Source organism: Eucalyptus grandis, chromosome 2, assembly GCF_016545825.1.
Source record: "Eucalyptus grandis isolate ANBG69807.140 chromosome 2, ASM1654582v1, whole genome shotgun sequence".
Lineage (NCBI taxonomy): Eukaryota > Viridiplantae > Streptophyta > Magnoliopsida > Myrtales > Myrtaceae > Eucalyptus > Eucalyptus grandis.
Window position 1 is genome coordinate 40,614,933 of NC_052613.1, and position 22,186 is coordinate 40,637,118.

At 40.8% G+C, this 22,186-nt stretch overlaps 1 protein-coding gene across 1 annotated transcript; it reads left to right on the top strand.

Moving 5' to 3' along the window:
• The first annotated feature begins 10,643 nt into the window (after positions 1–10,643).
• LOC120286245 (enoyl-[acyl-carrier-protein] reductase, mitochondrial-like) lies at positions 10,644–19,846 on the top strand. The gene is made up of 11 exons (XM_039307090.1): positions 10,644–10,658; positions 10,851–10,939; positions 15,811–15,908; positions 16,456–16,587; positions 16,952–17,095; positions 17,188–17,292; positions 18,661–18,743; positions 18,869–18,948; positions 19,010–19,100; positions 19,321–19,439; positions 19,625–19,846. The coding sequence occupies exons 1-11, from the start codon at positions 10,644–10,646 to the stop codon at positions 19,716–19,718; spliced, it is 1,050 nt and encodes a 349-aa protein (XP_039163024.1). The 3' UTR covers positions 19,719–19,846.
• Positions 19,847–22,186: the final 2,340 nt, after the last annotated feature.

The following is a 22,186-nucleotide window of genomic DNA, read 5'->3' on the forward strand; positions in this document are numbered from 1 at the left end:
TTAATCTGAAATATGTTAGTCCCACAATAGGTGAGTACAACCACTCAGCAGCTAAAGATTTACTAAATTATATTATGTAGAATCATCATCATTTGATTTCATACAAAATACACAAAACACATCACTAGAAGAATAGGTACGCATTAAATCAATAGAGTTTACCAACGAAATGAGACAAGCGCAGTTTAAAAATCGGAACACATCATTTCAATCACATGGGTCCCGATTATAAAGCCAAACCGTTATGACACGTCCCATACCGTTTACACAAGTTTGTCCCATAATCAGGCGCAACTATCAAAATTGCGTAACTCAGCAAAACAATCAACTTTAAAACTTAATAGATTTTTTATTCTCTATCACTGATTCTTGTAGGACCATTGTTTGTGTCCCTCCACGCATTCGCATCCCACCTAGCGTCACGAAAGCCTCCGGTTCCATATTTCAATCACCGGGTATTCAGAGCGTGTTACGTCACACCTCCAGGCATCTTGCACCCTCACCTAGCATCACGAGGAATCGCCAGGGCTCGCCATATCAATGACTGCCCCTACCCTCTGGAACGCGCATCGTCATACATCCAGACATCTCGACTCTCTCGGGGAACCTTTGGGGCTCACCAGTCCCTAGGCATCCAGAGGCATCGCCACTACGATCCTCCAGGCAACTCGACTCCCGGGGCATCGTTGACCCGAGGGTCCAATAGGAGCAATGACACATCAACCATGATGTAGTAATAAAATCATTTCAATACCGAAACATTTTCAAATCATTGACATCTGAAATCCCTTGGATTCTTTTCGAAATTCCATGTTCACAACTTACCCTTCAGCATTTTCAAAATCCACCAAAAGTAACTCGAGAATAGTACCCAAACTCTTGGCTTACGACAAATCATTTCTCGAAAAAGATAAGTAAACTTGATAACTCGCAAAGTAAGTCCGAAATTCAACCCGATTTTCAATGATTTAGAAAAATTGATATAGAATTCAAAATTTGAAAGCACCGCCTGTGTTCTTAAAATATTTGAGGTCAGTGCCATGGTAAGTAGAGTTTTTCATACAATTAGGGAGGTTTTTCAAATCAATTAACAGCAAAATTTCAAGATTTCGTAGTCTCCAAAATCTATGTTCAATTTAAATCCAAAGAAGTTGAAATCACAGATAGGAAACCTGAACATTTCCTCAGTTCCCTAATCCCAAATTTTCTCGGTCATCGCCTATCCCGCATCCAATACCAAAGTTCAAATCATTTCAATCTAACAGCACTTCCTCAAGCAAGTAGACTCTAACTTGCCTTAAATCCAATGGTGTTAATGGCAAGCGAACCGGAAGTTGCGACCGCGAGCAAAGTTGAGATGGCTACGGAATGGTGGAACGACGGACAAAGACGAGGATGGTGACGACCTACAAAACGGCATGTAGGCCGGTGATGAAGTGTGATGCGGCGTGTCGTGGGGTGGCCGCCGGTGAGCGGCGGTGACCGGGCAGAATGACACCAGTTTTGGAGTAGAATTCCTACGGAGGCGTTGCTGAATTGAGAGGTCGGTGTTCGAGAAATGAGGGTAGCTCTCTCTCTCTCTCTCTCGATCGTTTTCTTTCTTCGGCCAGCACGCTAGTTGACTAATCTGGTCAACAAAGAAATCTGGTGGCAGCAGGAAACGGCGACACCCCACGCAGCCGTGTCTTCATGTGGGGAGCCTTCCTTCCGTTGGTGCCACCTGCTGGAGCTCACGCACATACGTGGCCGCACTTCCCTCCAAGGAGTCCCTCTGCATGCCACCGAGAGGAGGAAACGTTGCTTTTGGTCAAAATCTTCTTCTATAGTTGACCGGCTTCGACGGGGGAGGGAAAACATGGCCGCATGGCCGTGCATGGCAGGTCAATGGACGTGGAGGAAATTCTTACGTAAATGCATGGCCGTGCATGGTCGTGCATGGTCGTCAAGACAATGTGCACGAGAGTTTTGGTTAGTAGGATATATGTGCGGGTGAAAGAAAAGTCTCAATCGTGGCGTTACGCAAAGAAACTTTCGACGAAACGATAGGTTATGCAATGATCGAATTGTCCCGATGCGACCAAGGCGCGACTATGAAGTTATATCGTAAAATCATTGCATAACGTGACGTTTAGGTCCAACGATGACGATGATGAAATTGCGTCCGTAAATTGTGCCAATGATATGGTCCGACAACACTTCCGTCAATCCGTGATGCTTTGTTACTTATTTGAGGTCTAACGAAAATCTGGATGTCACAATTCTCCCCTCCTTAAAAAATTTCGTCCTTGAAATTGGATATCTCTTACATGTCATGGAAAAGATGAAAATACCTTTGCTTCATTTCTCTTTCACTTTCCCATGTGGCCTCTTCCATGTCGTGATGTCGCCATAAGACCTTAACCAGTGGAATTTTCTTTGTCCGAAGGACTTGCTCTTTTCAATCTAGTACCTGGATTGGTTCTTCCAAGTATCTCACTTTCTCATCCACTTTGATGGCTTCATGATCGAGTATGTGTCTAGGTCAGACTGATACTTCCTCAGCATCGACAAATGGAACACATCATGTAAATTTTCTAGCTGACCGATAAGCTACGTCTCCTATCCTTTTCAAGGATCTCAAAGGGTCCAACGAATTTTGGGTTCAACTTACCCTTTATTCCGAATTGTGATATTCCTTTCATCGGGGATACCTTAAGAAACACGTGATCTCCCATGTTAAATTCCAAGGGTCTCCTACACTTATCCGCGTAGCTTTTCTGTCAACTTTGGGTTGTCTTAAGTCTTTTCTTGATAATCTTGACAGCTTCGGTAGTAATTTGTATTAGTTCTGGTCTTGTCAGTTTTCATTCACCTACCTCATTCCAGCGGACATGAGTCCTACATTTTCTCCCATACAATGCTTCATAGGGAGCCATGGCTATACTTTTCTAAAAACTGTTATTATATGCAAATTCTACCAGGTGTAACTTTTCATCCCAACTACCTCTAAAGTCAAGGATGCGAGCTCTTAACATGTCCTATAGTGTCTGGATCACTCTTTCCATTTGTCTGTCCGTTTGCGGGTGAAAAGCAGTACTAAACTGGAGCTTAGTCCCTAAGGCGGTTTGAAGACTTCGCCAAAGGTTTGAAGTAAATCTCGAATCTCAATCCGACGTAATAGTTACAGGAACACCATGTAAGCGTACCAATACTGTTGGTTCAAATTCCTATTCAAATTCCTATACATCTTTGTATTACCCGGATGAATACTATAGTTACTCCTATGTGCCTCCGATAGAATTTCTCTCCTTAATTCTTCTTGGTTAGGGACACATAGTCGTCCTTGGCATCTTACAAAGACTTGGAATTCTAGTATTTTTCCTAAATACATTTCATTTTGTAATTTCGAAATTTCCGGGTCGGATTCTTGCAGAATTCTAATTTTCTGGATAATTTCTGATTCAATCCTTAACACGGTAAGCATACCGGTGAGGTAGTCTATTTCTAGCTTAAATTTTGAATGTCATTGTCTCCAACATATTCCATTATGTTACTCTTACACTAGCCATGTCTATAGCCGATACGACTAAGAGCACCCGCCACTTTATTTGCCTTTCTTGGATGGTACCTTATTTCACAATCATAATCCTTTAACAATTCCATCCATTTTCTCTATCTCATGTTTAGTTCCTTTTGCAAAAACAATTATTTCAAACTCTTATGATCTGTATAGATTTCAAATTTCTCTCCATACATATAATGCCTCCATATCTTCAAAGCAAAGATTATAGCTATCAGTTCTAAATCCTGAGTTGGGTAGTTCACTTCATAGGGTTTCAACTGTCTCGATGCATAGACTATGACCTTGCTGTGCTACATCAAAATGCATCCTAGTCCTTCATGAGACGCATCACTATATACCGTAAATCCATCAGATTCAGATGGTATAGTTAGGATTGGAGCCGTGGTCAATCTCTTTTTGAGTTCCTAAAAGCTCCTTTCACACTCTCCATTCCATTCGAACTTTACATTCTTCCAAGTCAATTTCGTCAATGGACCTGCAAGTCATGATAATCCTTCAATAAATCTTCTATAGTAACCTGCTAATCCCAAGAAACTTCGAATCTCAGTCGATGTTGTCGATCTTGGCCAATTTACTACCATCTCAACTTTCGTTGGGTCTATCGAAATTCCTTCTCCTTACACCACATGTCCTAGGAATATTATCCCGTCCAGCCAAAATTCACACTTACTGAATTTGGCATATAATTTATAGTCTTTAAGGGTTTGTAACACTACACTTAAATGTTGCGCATGCTCTTCAGGTCCTTTAGAATATATCAGGATATCATCGATGGAGACAATCACAAATTGATCCAGATTGGGCTTAAATATCCTATTCATCAGATCCATGAATGCGGCCAGGGCATTCGTTAGTCTAAAAGGCATTACTAGGAATTCATAATGTCCATAGCGAGTCCTAAATGCGATCTTAGGAATGTCTTCTTTGTTGATTCTTAACTGATGGTACCTTGACCTCAAGTCAATTTTAGAAAAGACCGAACTTCCTTGCAGCTGGTCAAATAGGTCATCAATTCTAGACAATGGGTACTTATTCTTAATGGTTACTTGATTCAATTGCCTGTAGTCAATGCACAAACGCATCGACCCGTCCTTCTTTTTCACAAATAGGACCGGTGCACCCCAAGGCGATGCACTTGGCCTAATAAATCCTTTATCGAGCAACTCTTGTAGTTGCACCTTCAATTCTTTTAGTTCCATTAAGGCCATCCCATATGGGGCTTTCGATATCGGTTCTGTTCTAGGCATTAATTCAATCTCATACTCAATCTCTCATTCTGGTGGTAACCCAGACATTTCTTCAGGGAACACAACCTGAAATTCCCTGACCACTCAAATTTCGTCGAGTTTAGCCTATTCCTTCATATAATCCTTTACTACTGCTAGGTATCCTTGACATCCTTTGTCAAGAAGTGTACGAGCTTCCATTACCGAAATAAGAACTATGGAGGGGTTTGTCTGACCTCCGAAAAATTCAAAAGTAGGTTGATTGGACGAATTAAATTGAATCACCTTTCTATAACAGTCCATCTTAGCCTATTGCCTAAAAGCCAATCCATCTCTATGATGACGTCAAAGTCATACATAACCATGACAACTAAGTCTATTTACATATCTTGTCCCCCTATGGTTATTTTACATTTTTCGCACACCAACATAAACAACACCATATTCTTTAGTGGCGTAGAAATACAAAGAGGTGTCCAAAGAGATGTAGTTTTTATCTTATTCAACTGTCTATACTTTTCAGACACAAAAGAATGAGTAGAACCCATATTCAACAACGCTAGAAATCGTACTTGAAATGACGTTTTTGGAAGCTTCCGCTTCCTCTTGGGTGACCATGTACACCCATCCTAGTGCTGGTGGTCTTGGTGGATTTCTTTGTGGGGGTGGTCTTTTTACAATTTGTTGCTCCTGTTGCACCGAGTTGATATTCGGCTGCGATCTTTCTTGTGGACAGTTTCTCTTGAAGTGTCCCCTTTGTCCACAACCAAAACCTCTCAATTGGTTATTACAGGGTCCTAGTCCATGTTGTCCACCACATCTTTGACAAGTATTATTTTGGTAGGGCACCTTCCCTAAAGTCTGGCCACTCCTGGCCTTTCCAAAATTCCCAAAGTTACTCTTTTTCTTAGACTCCCAAGGTTGACCTCGATCTGGATAGGGTCTCTTGCCTCATCGGGCATCACTAAAGGTCATCTGCCTCCTAAAGTCTCCTTGTTCCCTTATTAATTCATGTTCCACCAGCTGTGCCCTTTCATAAATTTCAGTATAATCCTTAATGTTAAGGGGCACTAGTTGTTTCCTGATGTCAGTTCTTAGTCATTTCAAGAATCTTTTAGCTTTCTCCTCATGATCCTCTATCAATCTAGGAGCATACCTTGACAGTTTAGTGAATTTTGCTTCATGCTAATCTACTGTTAGTTCCTTTTGTTCTAGTTGAACAAACTCAGTAATTTTCTTATCTTTGGCACAATTAGAGAAATGCTTCCTATTAAAAGCTCTAACAAATTCGTCCCAGCTCATAGCAGTACCGGGTGGAAAGATCGTATCTCTTGAAGCTCTCCACCAAAATTTGGCATTCCCTTCCAGTTGGTATTTTGCCAAAGTTATTCTTTCAACAACATTGCAGTTCAACAACTGGAAAATCTGTTCTATTCCATCTATCCACTGTTCCGCCTCCTCAGGACTTCCCATTCACGTAAACTTAGGTGGTTCAACTTCAGGAATTGTTCCACTAGTCCTTGAGGGCGACGTTCTGCTTTGAGTTGTTGCTGGGCTTGTCTTTCAATCAAATTTCCTATATTGGCCAATGCCTGCAGGATATCTTCCATACGGGATTCTGCCTTTGAAGCAGAGGCTTCACCCCTCGATGGATGAGAACTCCCAGTACGTACCATGGTTTTCCTGCAGTTTACCAAGCATTTGCCTTAGGAATATTTAGTGAATTATTGTCACTTGTCAAGAAATAAAATAAAAGCATTACTAAAGTCACATAAGTAACATAAAATGTTACTTGCACACAAAGGTAACTTACAATCATTACCAGTGTTTTATGAGTGAACTCAATCACCCATTGTTCATAGTTAGTCAACTATTTCTAAAAATGCCCTATAGTGTGCATCATCTTATCCTCCTTTCTCACTAAGACACCTTATCACTCCAGATAAAACCTATGCTCTAATACCACTTGCTGTGGCGCCCCCTAACAGCCCCCAATCCAATAGGGTCGCCACTTTACTTCTTCATCTTGGATGTCCTTTTATTTTAATCAATGGACTTCAGGGAATCCATGTGGGGGTTCCATCATATATTTTATTGGTTCCTACACAATGTATATGGCGGAAGCGTATCTAACAACTCCCTTTCCTACACACAGAAATGATGCACACACTAAACACGTTTATAGATAATAGCTGGACACTTTTATTTACACATATCTACTAAATGAACATTGTTTGTCGGCACATCCAAAAGGCCGTAGTTTCCTATACTCGACGATACTTCAAAAGTTAATCGATAACTTCAACAATCATTTACATAGAGTCCATCCTTCAGTGCCGGCATCCAAAATTCTTTCTCTATTGTCCTCCTTCTCACGGTCACTCCCAGCCACTCGATCCCCCGTTGTCGTCTTCTGGTGGCGGTGGTAGCAGCCCCATAACTCGCCCGTTCCTACGGACAAATAAGACGACATATTCTTGGAGTACAGGACTTGTGGGAAGACCGGTGTCGAACATCACGATCACTCTCACCCATATGAACGTTAGTTCGCGCATGTCAAGATCCTGATATTCCGACTACTCCCACTACAAGTCGATTGGGATCCTGTAGAATGTATCGGGAGGTGTGGGCAGCAAAGGCATCGTTCTTAATCTGAAATATGTTAGTCCCACAAGGGGTGAGTACAACCACTCAACAACTAAAGATCTACTAAACTATATTATGTAGAATCATCATCATCTGATTTCATGCAAAATACACAAAACACATCACTAGAAGAATAGGTACGCATTAAATCAATAGAGTTTTCCAACGAAATGGCAAGCGTAGTTTAAAAACTAGAACACATCATTTCAATCACATGGGTCCCGATTATAAGGTCAAACCGTTATGACATGTCCCATATCGTGCCACACAAGTTTGTCCCATAATCAGGCGCAACTATCGAAATGGCGTAACTCAGCAGAGCAATCAACTTTAAAACTTAATAGATTTTTGATTCTCTATCACTAACTCCCGGAGGACCAGTGTTTGTGTCCCTCCAGGCATTTGCACCCAACCTGGCATTACGAAAGCCTCTGGTTCCATATTTCAGTCACCGGGCATCCAGAGCGTATTACGTCACACCTCCAAGCATCTCGCACCCTCACCTAGCATCACGAGGAATCGCCAGGGCTCGCCATATCAATGACTGCCCCTACCCTCCAGAATGTGTATCGTCATAAATCCGGACATCCCGACTCTCCCGGGGAACCTCTGGGGCTCACCAGTCCCTAGGCATCCAGAGGCATCGCCATTACGATCCTCCAAGCAACCCGACTCCTAGGGCATCGTTCACCCGAGGGTCTAATGGGAGCAATGACACATCAACCATGATATAGTAATTAAATCATTTCAATACCGAAACATTTTCAAATCATCGACAATGAAATCCCTTGGATTCTTTTCCACCAAAAGTAACCCGAGAATAGTACCCACACTCTTGGCTTACGATAAATCATTTATCAAAATGATAAGTAAACTTGAAAAATCACAAAGTAAGTCCGAAATTCAACCCGATTTTCAATGGTTTAGAAAAATTGATATAGAATTCGAAATTTGAAAGCACCGCCCGTTTTCTTAAAATATTTGAGGTCGGTGCCATGGTAAATAGAGTTTTTCATACAATTCGGGAGGTTTCTCTAATCAATTTACGGCAAATTTTCAAGATTTCGTAGTCTCCAAAATCTAAGTTCAATTTAAATCCAAAGAAGTTGAAATCACAGATAGGAAACCTGAACATTTCCTCAGTTCCCTAATCCCAAATTTTCTCGGTCATCGCCTATCCCGCATCCAATACCAAAGTTCAAATCATTTCAATCTAACAGCACTTCCTCAAGCAAGTAGACTCTAACTTGCCTTAAATTCAATGGTGTTGATGGCAAGCGAACCGGAAGTTGCGACCGCGAGCAAAGTTGAGATGGCTACGGAATGGTGGAACGACGGACAAAGACGAGGATGGTGACGACCTACAAAACGGCATGTAGGCCGGTGATGAAGTGTGATGCGGCGTGTCGTGGGGGTGGCCGCCGGTGAGCGGCGGTGACCGGGCAGAATGACACCAGTTTTTGGAGTAGAATTCCTACGGAGGCGTTGCTGAATTGAGAGGTCGGTGTTCGAGAAATGAGGGTAGCTCTCTCTCTCTCTCTCTCGATCGTTTTCTTTCTTCGGCCAGCACGCTAGTTGACTAATCTGGTCAACAAAGAAATCTGGTGGCAGCAGGAAACGGCGACACCCCACGCAGCCGTGTCTTCATGTGGGGAGCCTTCCTTCCGTTGGTGCCACCTGCTGGAGCTCACGCACATGCGTGGCCGCACTTCCCTCCAAGGAGTCCCTCTGCATGCCACCGAGAGGAGGAAACGTTGCTTTTGGTCAACATCTTCTTCTATAGTTGATCGGCTTCGACGGGGGAGGGAAAACATGGCCGCATGGCCGTGCATGGCAGGTCAATGGACGTGGAGGAAATTCTTACGTAAATGCATGGCCGTGCATGTTCGTGCATGGTCGTCAAGACAATGTGCATGGGAGTTTTGGTTAGTAGGGTATACGTGCGGGTGAAAAAGAGAGTCTCAATCGTGGCGTTACGCAAAGAAACTTTCGACGAAACGATAGGTTATGCGATGATCGAATTGTCCTGACGCGACCAAGGCCCGACTACGAAGTTATATCCTAAGATCATCGCATAACGTGACCTCTGGGTCCAACGATGACGATGATGAAATAGCGTTCGTAAATTGTGCCGATGATACGGTCCGATGACACTACTGTCGATCCATGACGCTTTGTTACTTATTCGAGGTTTGACGAAAATTCGGATGTCACAAATCGTCATATGGAAACAACAACACTAACACACCACAAATTTAATTCTTTTAAAAAAACTCCAAGAACTAGATTGAGACTAAAGGAGAGATGCTCTCAAATTTAGATCTACACCTAAGTCAAGAGAGAAAAGTTTTCACCGAATCTTGGAGAAGTCATAGAACCACGTCTTGGACATCTTGCTGGCTTGACTGGTGACGATGTTCTCCCAAAATTTGTAGCTACAAGTAAATTTGTTCACTACAACGAACAAAGGAAAGCAACAATAGTGAGCAAAAATCCCTTAGATTAGATCAAGAGAGAAAGAGAAGTTTCCTTGAGGGAAGGTTTTAACTCCGACAAACATTGGCTAGTTCTATGGATGTGTCCGGTAACATTAAAAGGAGGGGAAGTTCGATGTGGGAGCAAGAATGATATTTTTCGGGTGTACTACCATGACATGTTTACTAGGAGAAATCTTTACTGAAGAAACATGAAAAGAAGCCCCCTTAAGCAAGAATCCTCCGCGAATCTCACGTAGGGTGATTTGGAAGAACAACATGTTAATGTGGTATTGATAGGCATTAGAAATATATTTGGAGCAATCGCCACAAGCAAATTAAGTTATGTCGAGGAGATGAGAATAAGGAACTTCAAGAAATTGAATGGTGAATTTAGTTATTTACCTAAATGAATTCGAACTATTAATCCAATGAGATTCTCATGAAATTCAACTGCACATGCTCTTTTTGAATATCTAAATTTAATTTATAGGAGGTAAAAAAAAAAAAAAAAGCTACACCCACTCGAGTGATTATTTATTTCTTCCAACTCCCAGGGCATGGATAGCCTTCTACCCGGTTCCGACCGAAACCTCGCACCAAATGGACCGCTCTGGAGTTATTAATTTTTTTCGGTCAAATGCCGTTCTGGAAATTTGATAAGGACATTATAACTTCATAATTTCATATCCTCCTCCCCCTCCTCCTCTGTAGTTCTGTTTAAAATGCTCGTCGATGGTGCGAGAACTGGTGCAGACGCCGAGCAAGTCGATCTGTAACATTGATCGATCGAGAGAGAGTTGATCGGTGATAGCGAGCAGGAGAGAGATGGCGGCGGTGGCAAGAGCAACAGCGCCTTCGAGAGCACTGACGAAATCCCTGCCCCTGCTCGGTCGCTCCCGAAGCTCTCCACCTCTCCGACTCACTCGGGCCGAGCCCTAGGCATCGTCAGGGCCTTTCCCCGACCTCGTGTCGCCGCCGTTCAGGGCGGTGGTGTACGAGCAGCAAGGTCCCATGGACGCCATCACCAGGTCAGAAGAGGGCCCAGCTAGTCCACCGATTGAGCGTGCGTGATTCCGATTACGTGTGCTCGTGCATTGTGCTTGTTGTTACTGATCAAAACAGTAAACAAGAAAATAGAAAACCAGAAGCTATATTTTTGTGATGAGGAAGAGAAGTGCAGAGAAACAGAACACAAACTTGCATACGTCTGTTCTTAAAGGAAATTGTCAAGTACAGGACAACTTAAACAAAGCAAAACTGCTCACGTACGTGCAACACATAACTGCACACAAACGTGCTATTAACTTCCTAGAAAATAACAAAAACACCAAATAAATAACTAAATTGAACTTGGCTGTTTTTTAATAAAAAAACAGAGTAAAACAGAGGAAAAAAAAACAGAACAGAAAACAGAGTAAATAAAAAGAAAACAGCAACTGAGACATTATTAATCTAACAAACTCCTCCTTGGATCAGTTGCTGCTGCATACTCCAATTTTCTTTCTTAATACTTCAAATCTTCCAGCTTGAAGTGGTTTTGTGAACATGTCTGCAAGCTGATCTTCGTCTCTGCAATAGACCAACTTAACTTCGCCACTTTGTTGCACCTCACGTAGAAAGAAAAATTTGACTTTGAAATGCTTGGTTTTGCCATGGAAAACTGGATTCTGAGATATTGCTAACGCAGCCTGATTATCCACATTAACTTCAATGCAATCACTAGAATTCAACCACAAATCCTTCATTATCTTCTTCAGCCATAAAGCTTGATTTGCAGCTGCAGAGAGCTGCTATAAACTCAGCCTCTGCAGTAGACTGAGCTACAATCTCTTGCTTTTTAGAACACCAGGAGAAACAAGCAGAACCAAGACTGAAACAATACCCAGATGTACTTTTCATGTCATCCACTGAACCAGCCCAGTTACTATCAGAAAATCCTTGCAAATTAAACTTCTGACATTTTTCAAACTTCACACCAAAGAACAATGTTCCTTTGAGATATCTCAAGACCCTTTTTGCTGCAATTAAATGTAACCGACTAGGACTACTCATAAACTGGATAAAACACTCGACAAAAATAGAATATCTGGTCTGGTTGCTGTAAGATACATGAGACACCCAATCAGACTTCTATACATAGAAGCATCTACTGCATTTGTTCCATCATTCTTCTGCAGCTTCTCTTTAGCAGCCATAGGAGTGCTTACACTTCGACAATCTTCCATCTGAAACTTCTTTAGAATTTCCTTCATGTATTTTTTCTGACAGATGAAGATCTCATATGAAGCCTGTTTGACTTCCAAACCCAAAAAATAAGCCATCTTTCCCAAGTCTGACATCTCAAAAACTGCAAATAAATCTTGCTTCACCTTCTCTATCAATTCCATATCATTCCCTGTCACTAATAGATCATCTACATAAAGTGACATAATTACAATACTGTGATTCATCTTCTTGACATAAAGAGTGAACTCACTTAAGCTTTTCACAAAGCCAAAATCTTGCAAATATCGATCTATCTTCCCATACCAAGCTCTTGGAGCCTGCTTCAGTCCATATAGAGCTTTCTTCAACCTGTATACACTCTCTTCTTGCCCTTTGATACTAAAGCCTTCAGGTTGTTCAACAAAAATCTCCTCCTCAAGCTCTCCATTCGAAATGCAGACTTGACATCTAACTGAAATATAGGCCACCCTTTCTCTCGCCGCAATAGCTAACAGTAGCCTTATTGTATCAAGTCGTGCAACAGGAGCAAATGTTTCAGAATAGTCTACTCCCCATATTTGTGCATAACCTTTCCCACCAGTCTAGCTTTGTGTTTATTAACAGAACCATCAGGATTAAGTTTTGTTCTAAACACCCACTTAACCCCAATCACATTCTTATCGGATGGTCTCGTCAACAAGCTCCCATGTGTGGTTTTTCGGATCATTGCAATCTCCTCCCCGCATTGCTGCAATCCACCTCTCGATCCTCCTTAGCTTCCACAAAGTTAGATGGTTCGAGCATTGCCACATTGCTTCTTTCATAGATTTCAGCAAGTGACCTTGTGCCCCTCACGGTAAATCATCCACACTTGTCTTCCAATCCATCTATAACTTCATCAACCTCTACATCTGTTGCGGGTTGTTTTTTGAACCGCTTTTCTGCACTCCTTCCTTCCATCCAATTCCACTCATCTTCCTTTAGAAAAACAACATCTCTCGCTACGTCACCTTCTCTCGTCATAGGGTGAAAAATTCTGTAAGCCTTTGATTGGAGACTGCCCAATGAAGATTCCCAGCTCTCGCCTTCTTATCCAGCTTGTCCCTCTTGACCTCGGGAACATGAGTGTAACACAAACACCCAAAAACCTTCAAATTTTCACGAAGGTTTAACACCATACCAGACTTCAAAAGGCGTTGACCTCTTTAAGGCCTTTGTGGGCAATCTGTTCAACAAGAACACTGCAGTATTAGCTGCTTCAGCCCAGAACTTCTTAGGCAACATCTTCTCCTGCATCATACATTTGGCCGTCTCCATAATACTTATGTTTTTCCTCTCACTGACCCCATTCTGTTGAGGTGAATAGGGAGCGGTGAACTGTTGCACAATTCCTGCTTGCTCACAATTCAACTTAAACTTATGAGCAGTATACTCAGAACCATTATCGGACCCGAGCATTTTAATTTTCTTCCCACTCGATTCTCAACTAAGGCTTTAAACTTCACAAACACATCAGCAACTTCAGACTTGGCTCGCAGAAAATAAATCCAACTCATCCTAGTCATATCATCAGTGAATGTAATGAAATACCTGCTACCATTGAGAGAAGACTCAGACATAGGTCCGCATAGATCTGTGTGGACCAATTGCAGCTTTTCACATGCTCTCCAGCCTCCTCCTTTGAAAGGAAATCTAGCTTGCTTGCCAAGAAGACAAGTTCTGCACTGTGGAAATTCCTCCTCCAAACTTGGCAAGTCATCTGCCAAGCTATTTTTCTGCATAAACAACATGCTCTTCCTGTGAACATGCCCAAGTCTTTTATGCCATATCTCTGCATTTTCTTCTTTGCACTTTAAAGCCATTTGTTGCATCTCTTGTGGCTTGAACATGAAACTCTTGTCCTCCATTGGAATTCTTAGCACTTCTTTGCTATCTGCATTATTGATAAGACATTCCTTCCCTTCGAACTTCACTTTATAGCCCTTCTCAACTAGTTGACCAACACTTAACAGATTATGGTCAATATTTGGCACAAAGAGAACATCACTGATCAACTTCACCTCCCGATTTCCTTCAATAGCTACTTTGTACCCTTCCTTGCACTTCGATATCTTTGTCCCGTTGCCAATTCGACTCCTGGACTCGACTGTCTAGACTCCTAAACAATTCGAATTGCCGGTCATATGATTGGTACAGCCACTATCCACCAGCCATGCATCATTCCCAACGAAGATTCAGGAAAAGAAGCTACAAACAAGTGCTCTTCCTCGGTTTCATTCACCGCTACCCGGGCTTTTCCCGCTTGCTGGTAATTTTTCTTTGCGGATGGCTTCCATGTGACCCAACTTGTGACATCTTCTGCATCTAGCATCGGCTTTCTCTAACATCTAAAAACTGATGATTAGTTCCACCACAGTATTGACAAGGCTTTTTGTTCATCTTCCATTTGCTAGACCCACCAGAATTTCCTTCTTTTGCTACAAACTTGGAGTCACCAGCATTTTCTCTGGACTGAGTCCATTTCTTCCCTTTGCCTCCATCATTTGACTTCACTCTAGCTTGCAGCGCACCCTCTACAAACTCTTCTCTTCTCATTAGTCTTCTGTGCTCCTGTGCCTGCAGAGCATTTAACAATTCTGCAAGCTTTATATCAGATAAGTCTCTTGTATTTTCCAGAGACGCTATGGTGGCTTCGAACTTCTCTGGAAGAGACACCAGAATCTTCTGAACAAGCCTTTCATCCTTCAAGTCGAGTCCCTAAAACTCTGATTTTTTCAGCTATCCCAACCAACCTATCGAGTACTCCTTCACGACTTTGAATCCTTCATCTGCTGTCTCTCAAACTCCCTCAAGAGATTCAGCACCTTCATGCCTCTTATCTTCTCATCTCCCTCGTATTCATCCTTCAAGAAATCCCATATTGCTTTTGCAGAATCACATCTCATAATCCTTGTGAAGATAGTGGGTGAAACAGCAGCGTACAAGCATGACTTTGCCTTGGCCTTCCTTGTGATTCTCTCTTTATGGTACTTTATCTGATTCAAAGTTGGATTGTCTGGAAGTGGAGCAACCTCATAATCATCCTCCACAGCTTCCCACAAATCATGACCCTCCAAAAATGCCGTCATCTTGACAGCCCATGCTTGATAATTCTCTCCAGTAAATACTGGAGAAGCCATCGCAGAGAAACCACTCGACCCTGTCTCCATCACCCTTTAACTTCTTTACACTTCGATACTTGCTTCACTTCACAGTCCCTCAAGATCACACGCTCTGATACCACTGTTGTTACTGATCAAAACAGTAAACAAGAAAATAGAAAACCAGAAGCTATATTTTTGTGATGAGGAAGAGAAGCGCAGAGAAACAGAACACAAACTTGCATACGTCTGTTCTTAAAGGAAATTGTCAAGTACAGGACAACTTAAACAAAGCAAAAACTGCTCACGTACGTGCAACACATAACTGCACACAAACGTGCTATTAACTTCCTAGAAAATAACAAAAACACTAAATAAATAACTAAATTGAACTTGGCTGTTTTTTAATAAAAAAAACAGAGTAAAACAGAGGAAAAAAAAACAGAACAGAAAACAGAGTAAATAAAAAGAAAACAGCAACTGAGACATTATTAATCTAACAGTGCTGTCGGCGTTACTGAGGAGCTTTCGGTTTTTTTGGTTTTCTGTTGCAGAGTGGTGGAGGTTCCGCCAGTTTTGGTGAAGGAGAATGACGTGTGCGTCAGAATGCTCGCCGCGCCTATCAATCCTTACGACATTAACAGCATCGAAGGTTAGCGTTTCTTCTGCGTTACTGCTGTTTCGCTCGAGGTTGACCTGCCTTGAGCTTCTGTTTGATGGTGGACTGAGCATATCGCGGAGGAGTTCGATGTTCCGGGGACTTCGAGGCTACTGACATATCTGTGATGGCTTCTGTGTACTACAAATTTGATTTTAGGCTTCGCTTCATCCTTAGAAAGTAACCTGAATTCACGACAAAAACTAAAATGATTTGCGATAATGTCCTATTTATGCCTCATGCGCGATCGGCGCCTTCTTATTCATTATTCACCCATGGACTTGATCTACGAGTGGATTATATGTCAGGATGAGTTTCTCTTTGGTTGCTGAGATATTGGAAGAGAATAAAAGTCTAACTGCGAGATTCTGAGGCGGCTAATGCATCTTTTATGACTTCACTGTTTGACTTTGACAATTGTTGCTCCATTTCCTGAGGGACATTGATATGTACTTACAAAGTCAGATCATAATTCATCCATGTACTATTTATTACTTTGCGTGAGGTTTCTTTGATAATTCATGCATAAACTTTGATCTAGGTGTGTATCCGGTGAGGCCCCAACTGCCCGCAGTTGGAGGACGTGAAGGAGTTGGCGAAGTACACTTAGTTGGCCCTGCCGTGAAGGATCTTTCTCCTGGCGATTTGGTCATTCCATCTCCACTGTCTTTTTGTAAAACATTCTTTCAGTATTACCTAAGTTTTAAAATGATATCAGATTAACTGTGCATCAGCCATGCTCATCTAGTTGATCACTTCTGAACAATTCCTTACTCAGCCAAAGGATATAATCTTCTATATTTGATGCAGCATGTTTAACGTTTAATTTGATTAGATGCAGAAATGAAACGAGTGAAATATCAACCAAAAGAAAGATTGAAACTATTATACACATCTTAGTGATTGTCATCTTAAATAAAAGATACTTTTGCATTCCCTTAGTACTGACTTGTTTTGTTATGCAGAACATCTGTGCCTAGCACTTAGCCTATTGTAAATTTGAGTGTGTTGAAAGATGACATAGTTTTTGTGCTCAGGGACATGGCAGACTTACATTGTGAAAGACCAGAGTGTATGGCAAAAAATTGATAAGAATTCTCCTATTGAATATGCCGCAACAATTTCAATTAATCCTCCTACCGCTTTGAGAATGCTTAAAGACTTCACCTCTTTGGAACCGGGTATATAGACAGTACAGGAGTCTCTTAGCTGTCCCCCAACTTTCACCGTAATCAATTTATCCTAAGTTGTCCTAATCAACTGTGATCATTAGGGGATTCGATTATGCAAAATGGGGCTACGAGTATGGTGGGTCGATGCCTCATCCAAATTGCGAAATCCCGTGGCATCCATAGCATCAACATAATCAGGGACAGGTGCTTTCTTGAAAACTTTCAGTAACCTTGATACCCATAACTTTTGTCAAACTACCGTTGTTTAAAAATTTTGTGTAGACTTTAGATGGGAAGGGTATGTGTGGGTTTGCTTTTATTTCTCTTTTCTGTGATCTGCCTTAACCATTGCTAGCAGGCCCTTTTTTTTTTTCTTTTCTTTCTGGAACACATTGAGCTCTTGTCTACTTAGCTTTTGAAGTAGCCTTTGATGGTTACACAACCTTAATTATAACTGAAATTCACCTCTATGATGAAAAGTCGGAACTCTTTGGGGACTGAATTACTTATGGCAACTGTCTTTTCCTGTTCTAATTATAAATGTTGCTGGTGGACTAAAAGTTATGAACAATTGCTAGATGCACAAATATGTTGATTATGTTCGGTTGTGACGGTGATATATCAATTTATTGAAACTGTGCCAAAATATTTAGCATTATGATATCTCTAGTTTGTTTTTTGGAAGCTGGTGTGATTGATTGAGATCTCTTGCATAGGATAACAGGGAGAAGTGGACCTTGAGCTTGTGTTACTGTAGCTGACCCTTTTAAGCTTGAAGTAACACTGAGTGTGATCACTGATTTGAGGAAATTATAATCTTTGGCTAGGTGCTACAATGGGCAGGAATTTATGTGGCTGACTGAGCATTAGTGCATGCATTGGCATGCAAGAATGGTTCTGTTTTGAGGGCATTTTGAGGAACTGATTATGTTGAACTTATCAAAGAAAATAAGAAGGTACTTTAGGTTCGTGTAGGTACATCGATTAACATCCTTTAATCTCCCAATATAAAGATGAGGTTTTGTGATGAGGTAACATGTATTTGGAAAGACTAGAAGGACTTGTTTTTTGAATCTAGTGAAGGCGAAGTTAATTGTAGTGTGAATTGAGCAGAGATCTTTCTGCATTGCTTATCAGAAGTGACTTGTTACTGTTGATGCTTCTTCTACTATTTTTGCAGTTATCATGTGTTCTAGACGTTGATTGCTGGTATGTTTAGATCCTCATACTGCTGGGCATTGGTAATTCCATCTTTTTCGATTGCTAGTGGAAACTTCCTTTTAGTATATCTAAGACCTCTCTCTACTTTGCAACTTCTTTTGGAGTGAAATTTTCCTCCTTTTCTTTTAATTTTGTGATGAGACACAAAAAGAGGTTAGGAAACACTTTGTGGTGCTTGAAGCATTAATTTAGTAAGGCTCTCTCAGCCAGCTTATTAGTTCATGCTATGACATCTGAGCACAAATTTGGTAGAATCCTTTATTTGTTTTCCAACTTAGCAGTTAGCATTGCACATCAGTAACTAAATTTGAATTTTACTATGCTTTCATAGCCGTCCTTTTCCTGTGACAAAGCTGGCTCTGATGAAGCAAAAGAGGCGTTGAAGAAACTTGGTGCTGAAGAAGTGTTCACTGAGAGCCAATTAGAAATAAAGAATGTCAAGAGTCTACTGGTATCATCCATCCATTAATCCATTCTACCATATTCTCATGCATGAAACACATCCATGTTTGGCCATCGGCACTTGAGTTCTTTGTTTACATCTTATTGACTTGCTATTAGGGTGATCTAAAAGAACCTGCCCTTGGATTAAACTGCGTTGGTGGCAATACTGCTTCCTTGGTGATGAAATTTTTTGAGGTGTGACAAGTGTTAAATTCGTGTTTAATGCTTCCCTTATCTTTCTGTAGAGAGCTGATTTAGTTTTGTTCTCGGGTGGGGAGGAACCATGGTGACATATGGTGGGATGTCTAAGAAACCAATTACAGTGTCAACTTCATCTTTTATCTTGAAGGTAAATTAAGAAGCGGCGAACTAAATTTTCCACCGATGGTTAGGAGGTTATTTCAGTCAAGCCATACAATTTGATTTGTCTACGTTTCGGTCTCGGTCTTGGCCCAAAATCTCAATTTTAGTTTCTGACGCAACCAAATTTGAGCGAAAAAAATTATCCCTGGAGTCAAGACTAAGGGGAGTACATAAATCAATGTGACAATGGTTCTAATGGTTTGCAGGATCTTTCTTTGAGGGGATTTTGGCTGCATAAGTGGATGAGTTCAAATGATGTAACAGGGTGCAGAAGAATGATAGATCACTTGCTCGAGCTAGTGCAGGATGGGAATTTAAAATACGAGTATGTCTTCGATAACCACCACTCAAATTGCTGTATTTAGGTCTCCATATCTTTATAGTGTCTCTAATAGTATTTATCTTCAATATAGTTTAGGTCTCCATATCTTTATAGTGTCTCTAATAGTACTTATCTTCAAGATAGTGTGCTTGGATTGTGGATGCATATGAATTTCTCCAAAACTGCAGGACGGAGCTGGTTCCTTTTAGTGATTTCCACATTGCACTGGATAAATCATTGGGGAAACTTGGAAGCCATCCTAAGCAAGTCTTGAAGTTCTAGGGCTACTGAATATTTAAGGGCAGTGAGACGATCAAAAAATTTTGTGTCATATCCTTCAGACGATCAGCTGTTCTGAAGTTGAGGCACTGGATCAACCGGGCACGATAACTATGTATCTTTTCCGTTATTATTATTATTATTCTCTTTTCATAAGTTATGCATCTTTTCTGTAGAGGTAATTTCGTTGCTGCTTATTTTCAGCAATTTCCATTCGGAATTTGTTTTGCATCATGCCTTGCAATCTAAAACTAATCTCATGCTCCGCCAAAACATGATTGCTGTATGTGGAGATCCGAACATTGGCCCGCTTGGTATTGGAAGGGTCCATAAAGGTTTTAGATTTGCCAATTACGATTCTCATATACACGTAATAAGGAACATTGGGATACTTCCCAAAAATCATGTAATCAACATGGCGTGGATTGAGAAAAAGAGCAAGAAGAACCATAAATTCTTCATTTGATCTAACCTAATTCAAATGGGATGCAAAGGGAAAACACAGAATTGAAAGATCGTGTCAGCTTCCAAAGAATTGACGATTGTTCAGATACCACGGAAAGAAAAGGCATCTTTCATCTAGACAATGTCAAGGACCGCACTCCTTTCTCAAGATAAAGGAATTGGACTAGGATGAGCGATTTTCAAATTCATTTTAAGCCGTGGAAAATTTAGAGAGAAAACAAATTCCCCACAAAAGAGGATTCCTATCATGCACAATTTTGAAATATTGACATTTTGCTAGGCTGAAGAGATGGGCCTCGCAAAATGGAAGATTATAAGTGATTGGAAGATTATCCACGCTGACACCTCAAAACACTTAATGTAATGTTTGGTTAATGGTCATGGAATCATGAAAGAAATCCCAAACCGTAAAATCAAATAGAGGATAATAATTGGAAAAATGGTCAGGGATCTTATGTGGTTCTTTGTCCTGTTTCTATCCCTTGTTTTCCGTTATTCGCTTTGTATGCGTTGATTGGAGATGCATTCCCTTTCTTACACGTACACCATATATGTTATTTTAAGAGATGGGCTTCATTTGGTGAGCATAATTCAACATGGAATTCCACTTTGACCCCAATCTAAGAAAAGAATTTCTGAATCAATTTAGTAATTTAGACTTTTTTTGTTTCTCAAAAATAAATAATTCAATAAATATTTTCCTAAAAATGATCGTTTATATTACTCGAAATAATTATTTAATAAGAAATATTTTATTATTCATAATAATTTACGTCTAGATATTTTTCGTGGAAGGTAAACAAATTTTTAGTTCGTTTATTTTTATAAGCAATATAAATAATTATTTTTATGAAATGTATTTTAAATCATTCTCTTAATCAAAGATACACTCCCTTTACATCTGTGTTGTAGTTCCATCTTCACTCTCGTTTGTATTAATTAATCATATGAGCCAAAAGTAAAGCAAAATATATTTGTGCTCTATAGGCAATTTTATTCTAAACAGCTTTTCATCAGCCAACATTTAGTTTTTCTCATGGACCAATGGCATCTGTTTTTATGGTCGTGGTAGTAAAAAAATTAGATTGGAAATTAGAACACCTTTTGAATAGAGGAGATTATGTAAAGACAAAAGAAGCAACATGGATGGACCACTTTTCTTAGCCTTCGCATCAACAAACAATGGGAGAAAATGATGGAGGTGTAATCCTATTTTGATGACAGCTTAGCAGCGTACTATTGCGGGCCAACGGAAGCATGTGATCATCGTCTTTTACCGAGACAATGAATGATTTGATAGCCCAACAGAAGCATGTGATCAGCGTCTTTTACCGAGACAATGAATGATCAGGTAGCCTCGTTGATGACGTGGAAGTGACAAACGGTCCTTCCACTAGTGCATCTACTTTCGGACAAGGATGGATTCCCATTATATTATTTCGTGCCTTGGCCTGCAATCAAGCACAAGGGAGAGCATTAAATGGAGGTGCAATCCTATATTGATGACAGCTTAGCAGCGTACTATTGCGGACCAACGGAAGCATGTGATCATCGTCTTTTACCGAGACAATGAATGATTTGATAGCCCAACGGAAGCATGTGATCATCGTCTTTTACTGAGACAATGAATGATCAGGTAGCCTTGTTGATGACGTGGAAGTGACAAGCGGTCCTTCCACTAGTGCATCTACTTTCGGACAAGGATGGATTCCCATTATATTATTTCGTGCCTTGGCTTGCAATCAAGCACAAGGGAGAGCATTAAATGGAGGTGCAATCCTATTTTGATGATAGCTTAGCAGCGTACTATTGCGGGCCAACGGAAGTATGTGATCATCGTCTTTTACCGAGACAATGAATGATTTGATAGCCCAATGGAAGCATGTGATCATCGTCTTTTACCGAGACAATGAATGATCAGGTAGCCTCGTTGATGACATGGAAGTGACAAGCGGTCCTTCCACTAGTGCATCTACTTTTGGACAAGGATGGATTCCCATTATATT

What these genes read in the sequence shown, in the direction of transcription:
- LOC120286245 (XM_039307090.1), top strand. An exon ending in CAACATAATCAGGGACAGGT is followed by an intron (nt 17,293 to 18,660) that starts GCTTTCTTGAAA and finishes CCTGTGACAAAG; the next exon opens with CTGGCTCTGATGAAGCAAAA. An exon ending in GTGATGAAATTTTTTGAGGT is followed by an intron (nt 18,949 to 19,009) that starts GTGACAAGTGTT and finishes GAGCTGATTTAG; the next exon opens with TTTTGTTCTCGGGTGGGGAG.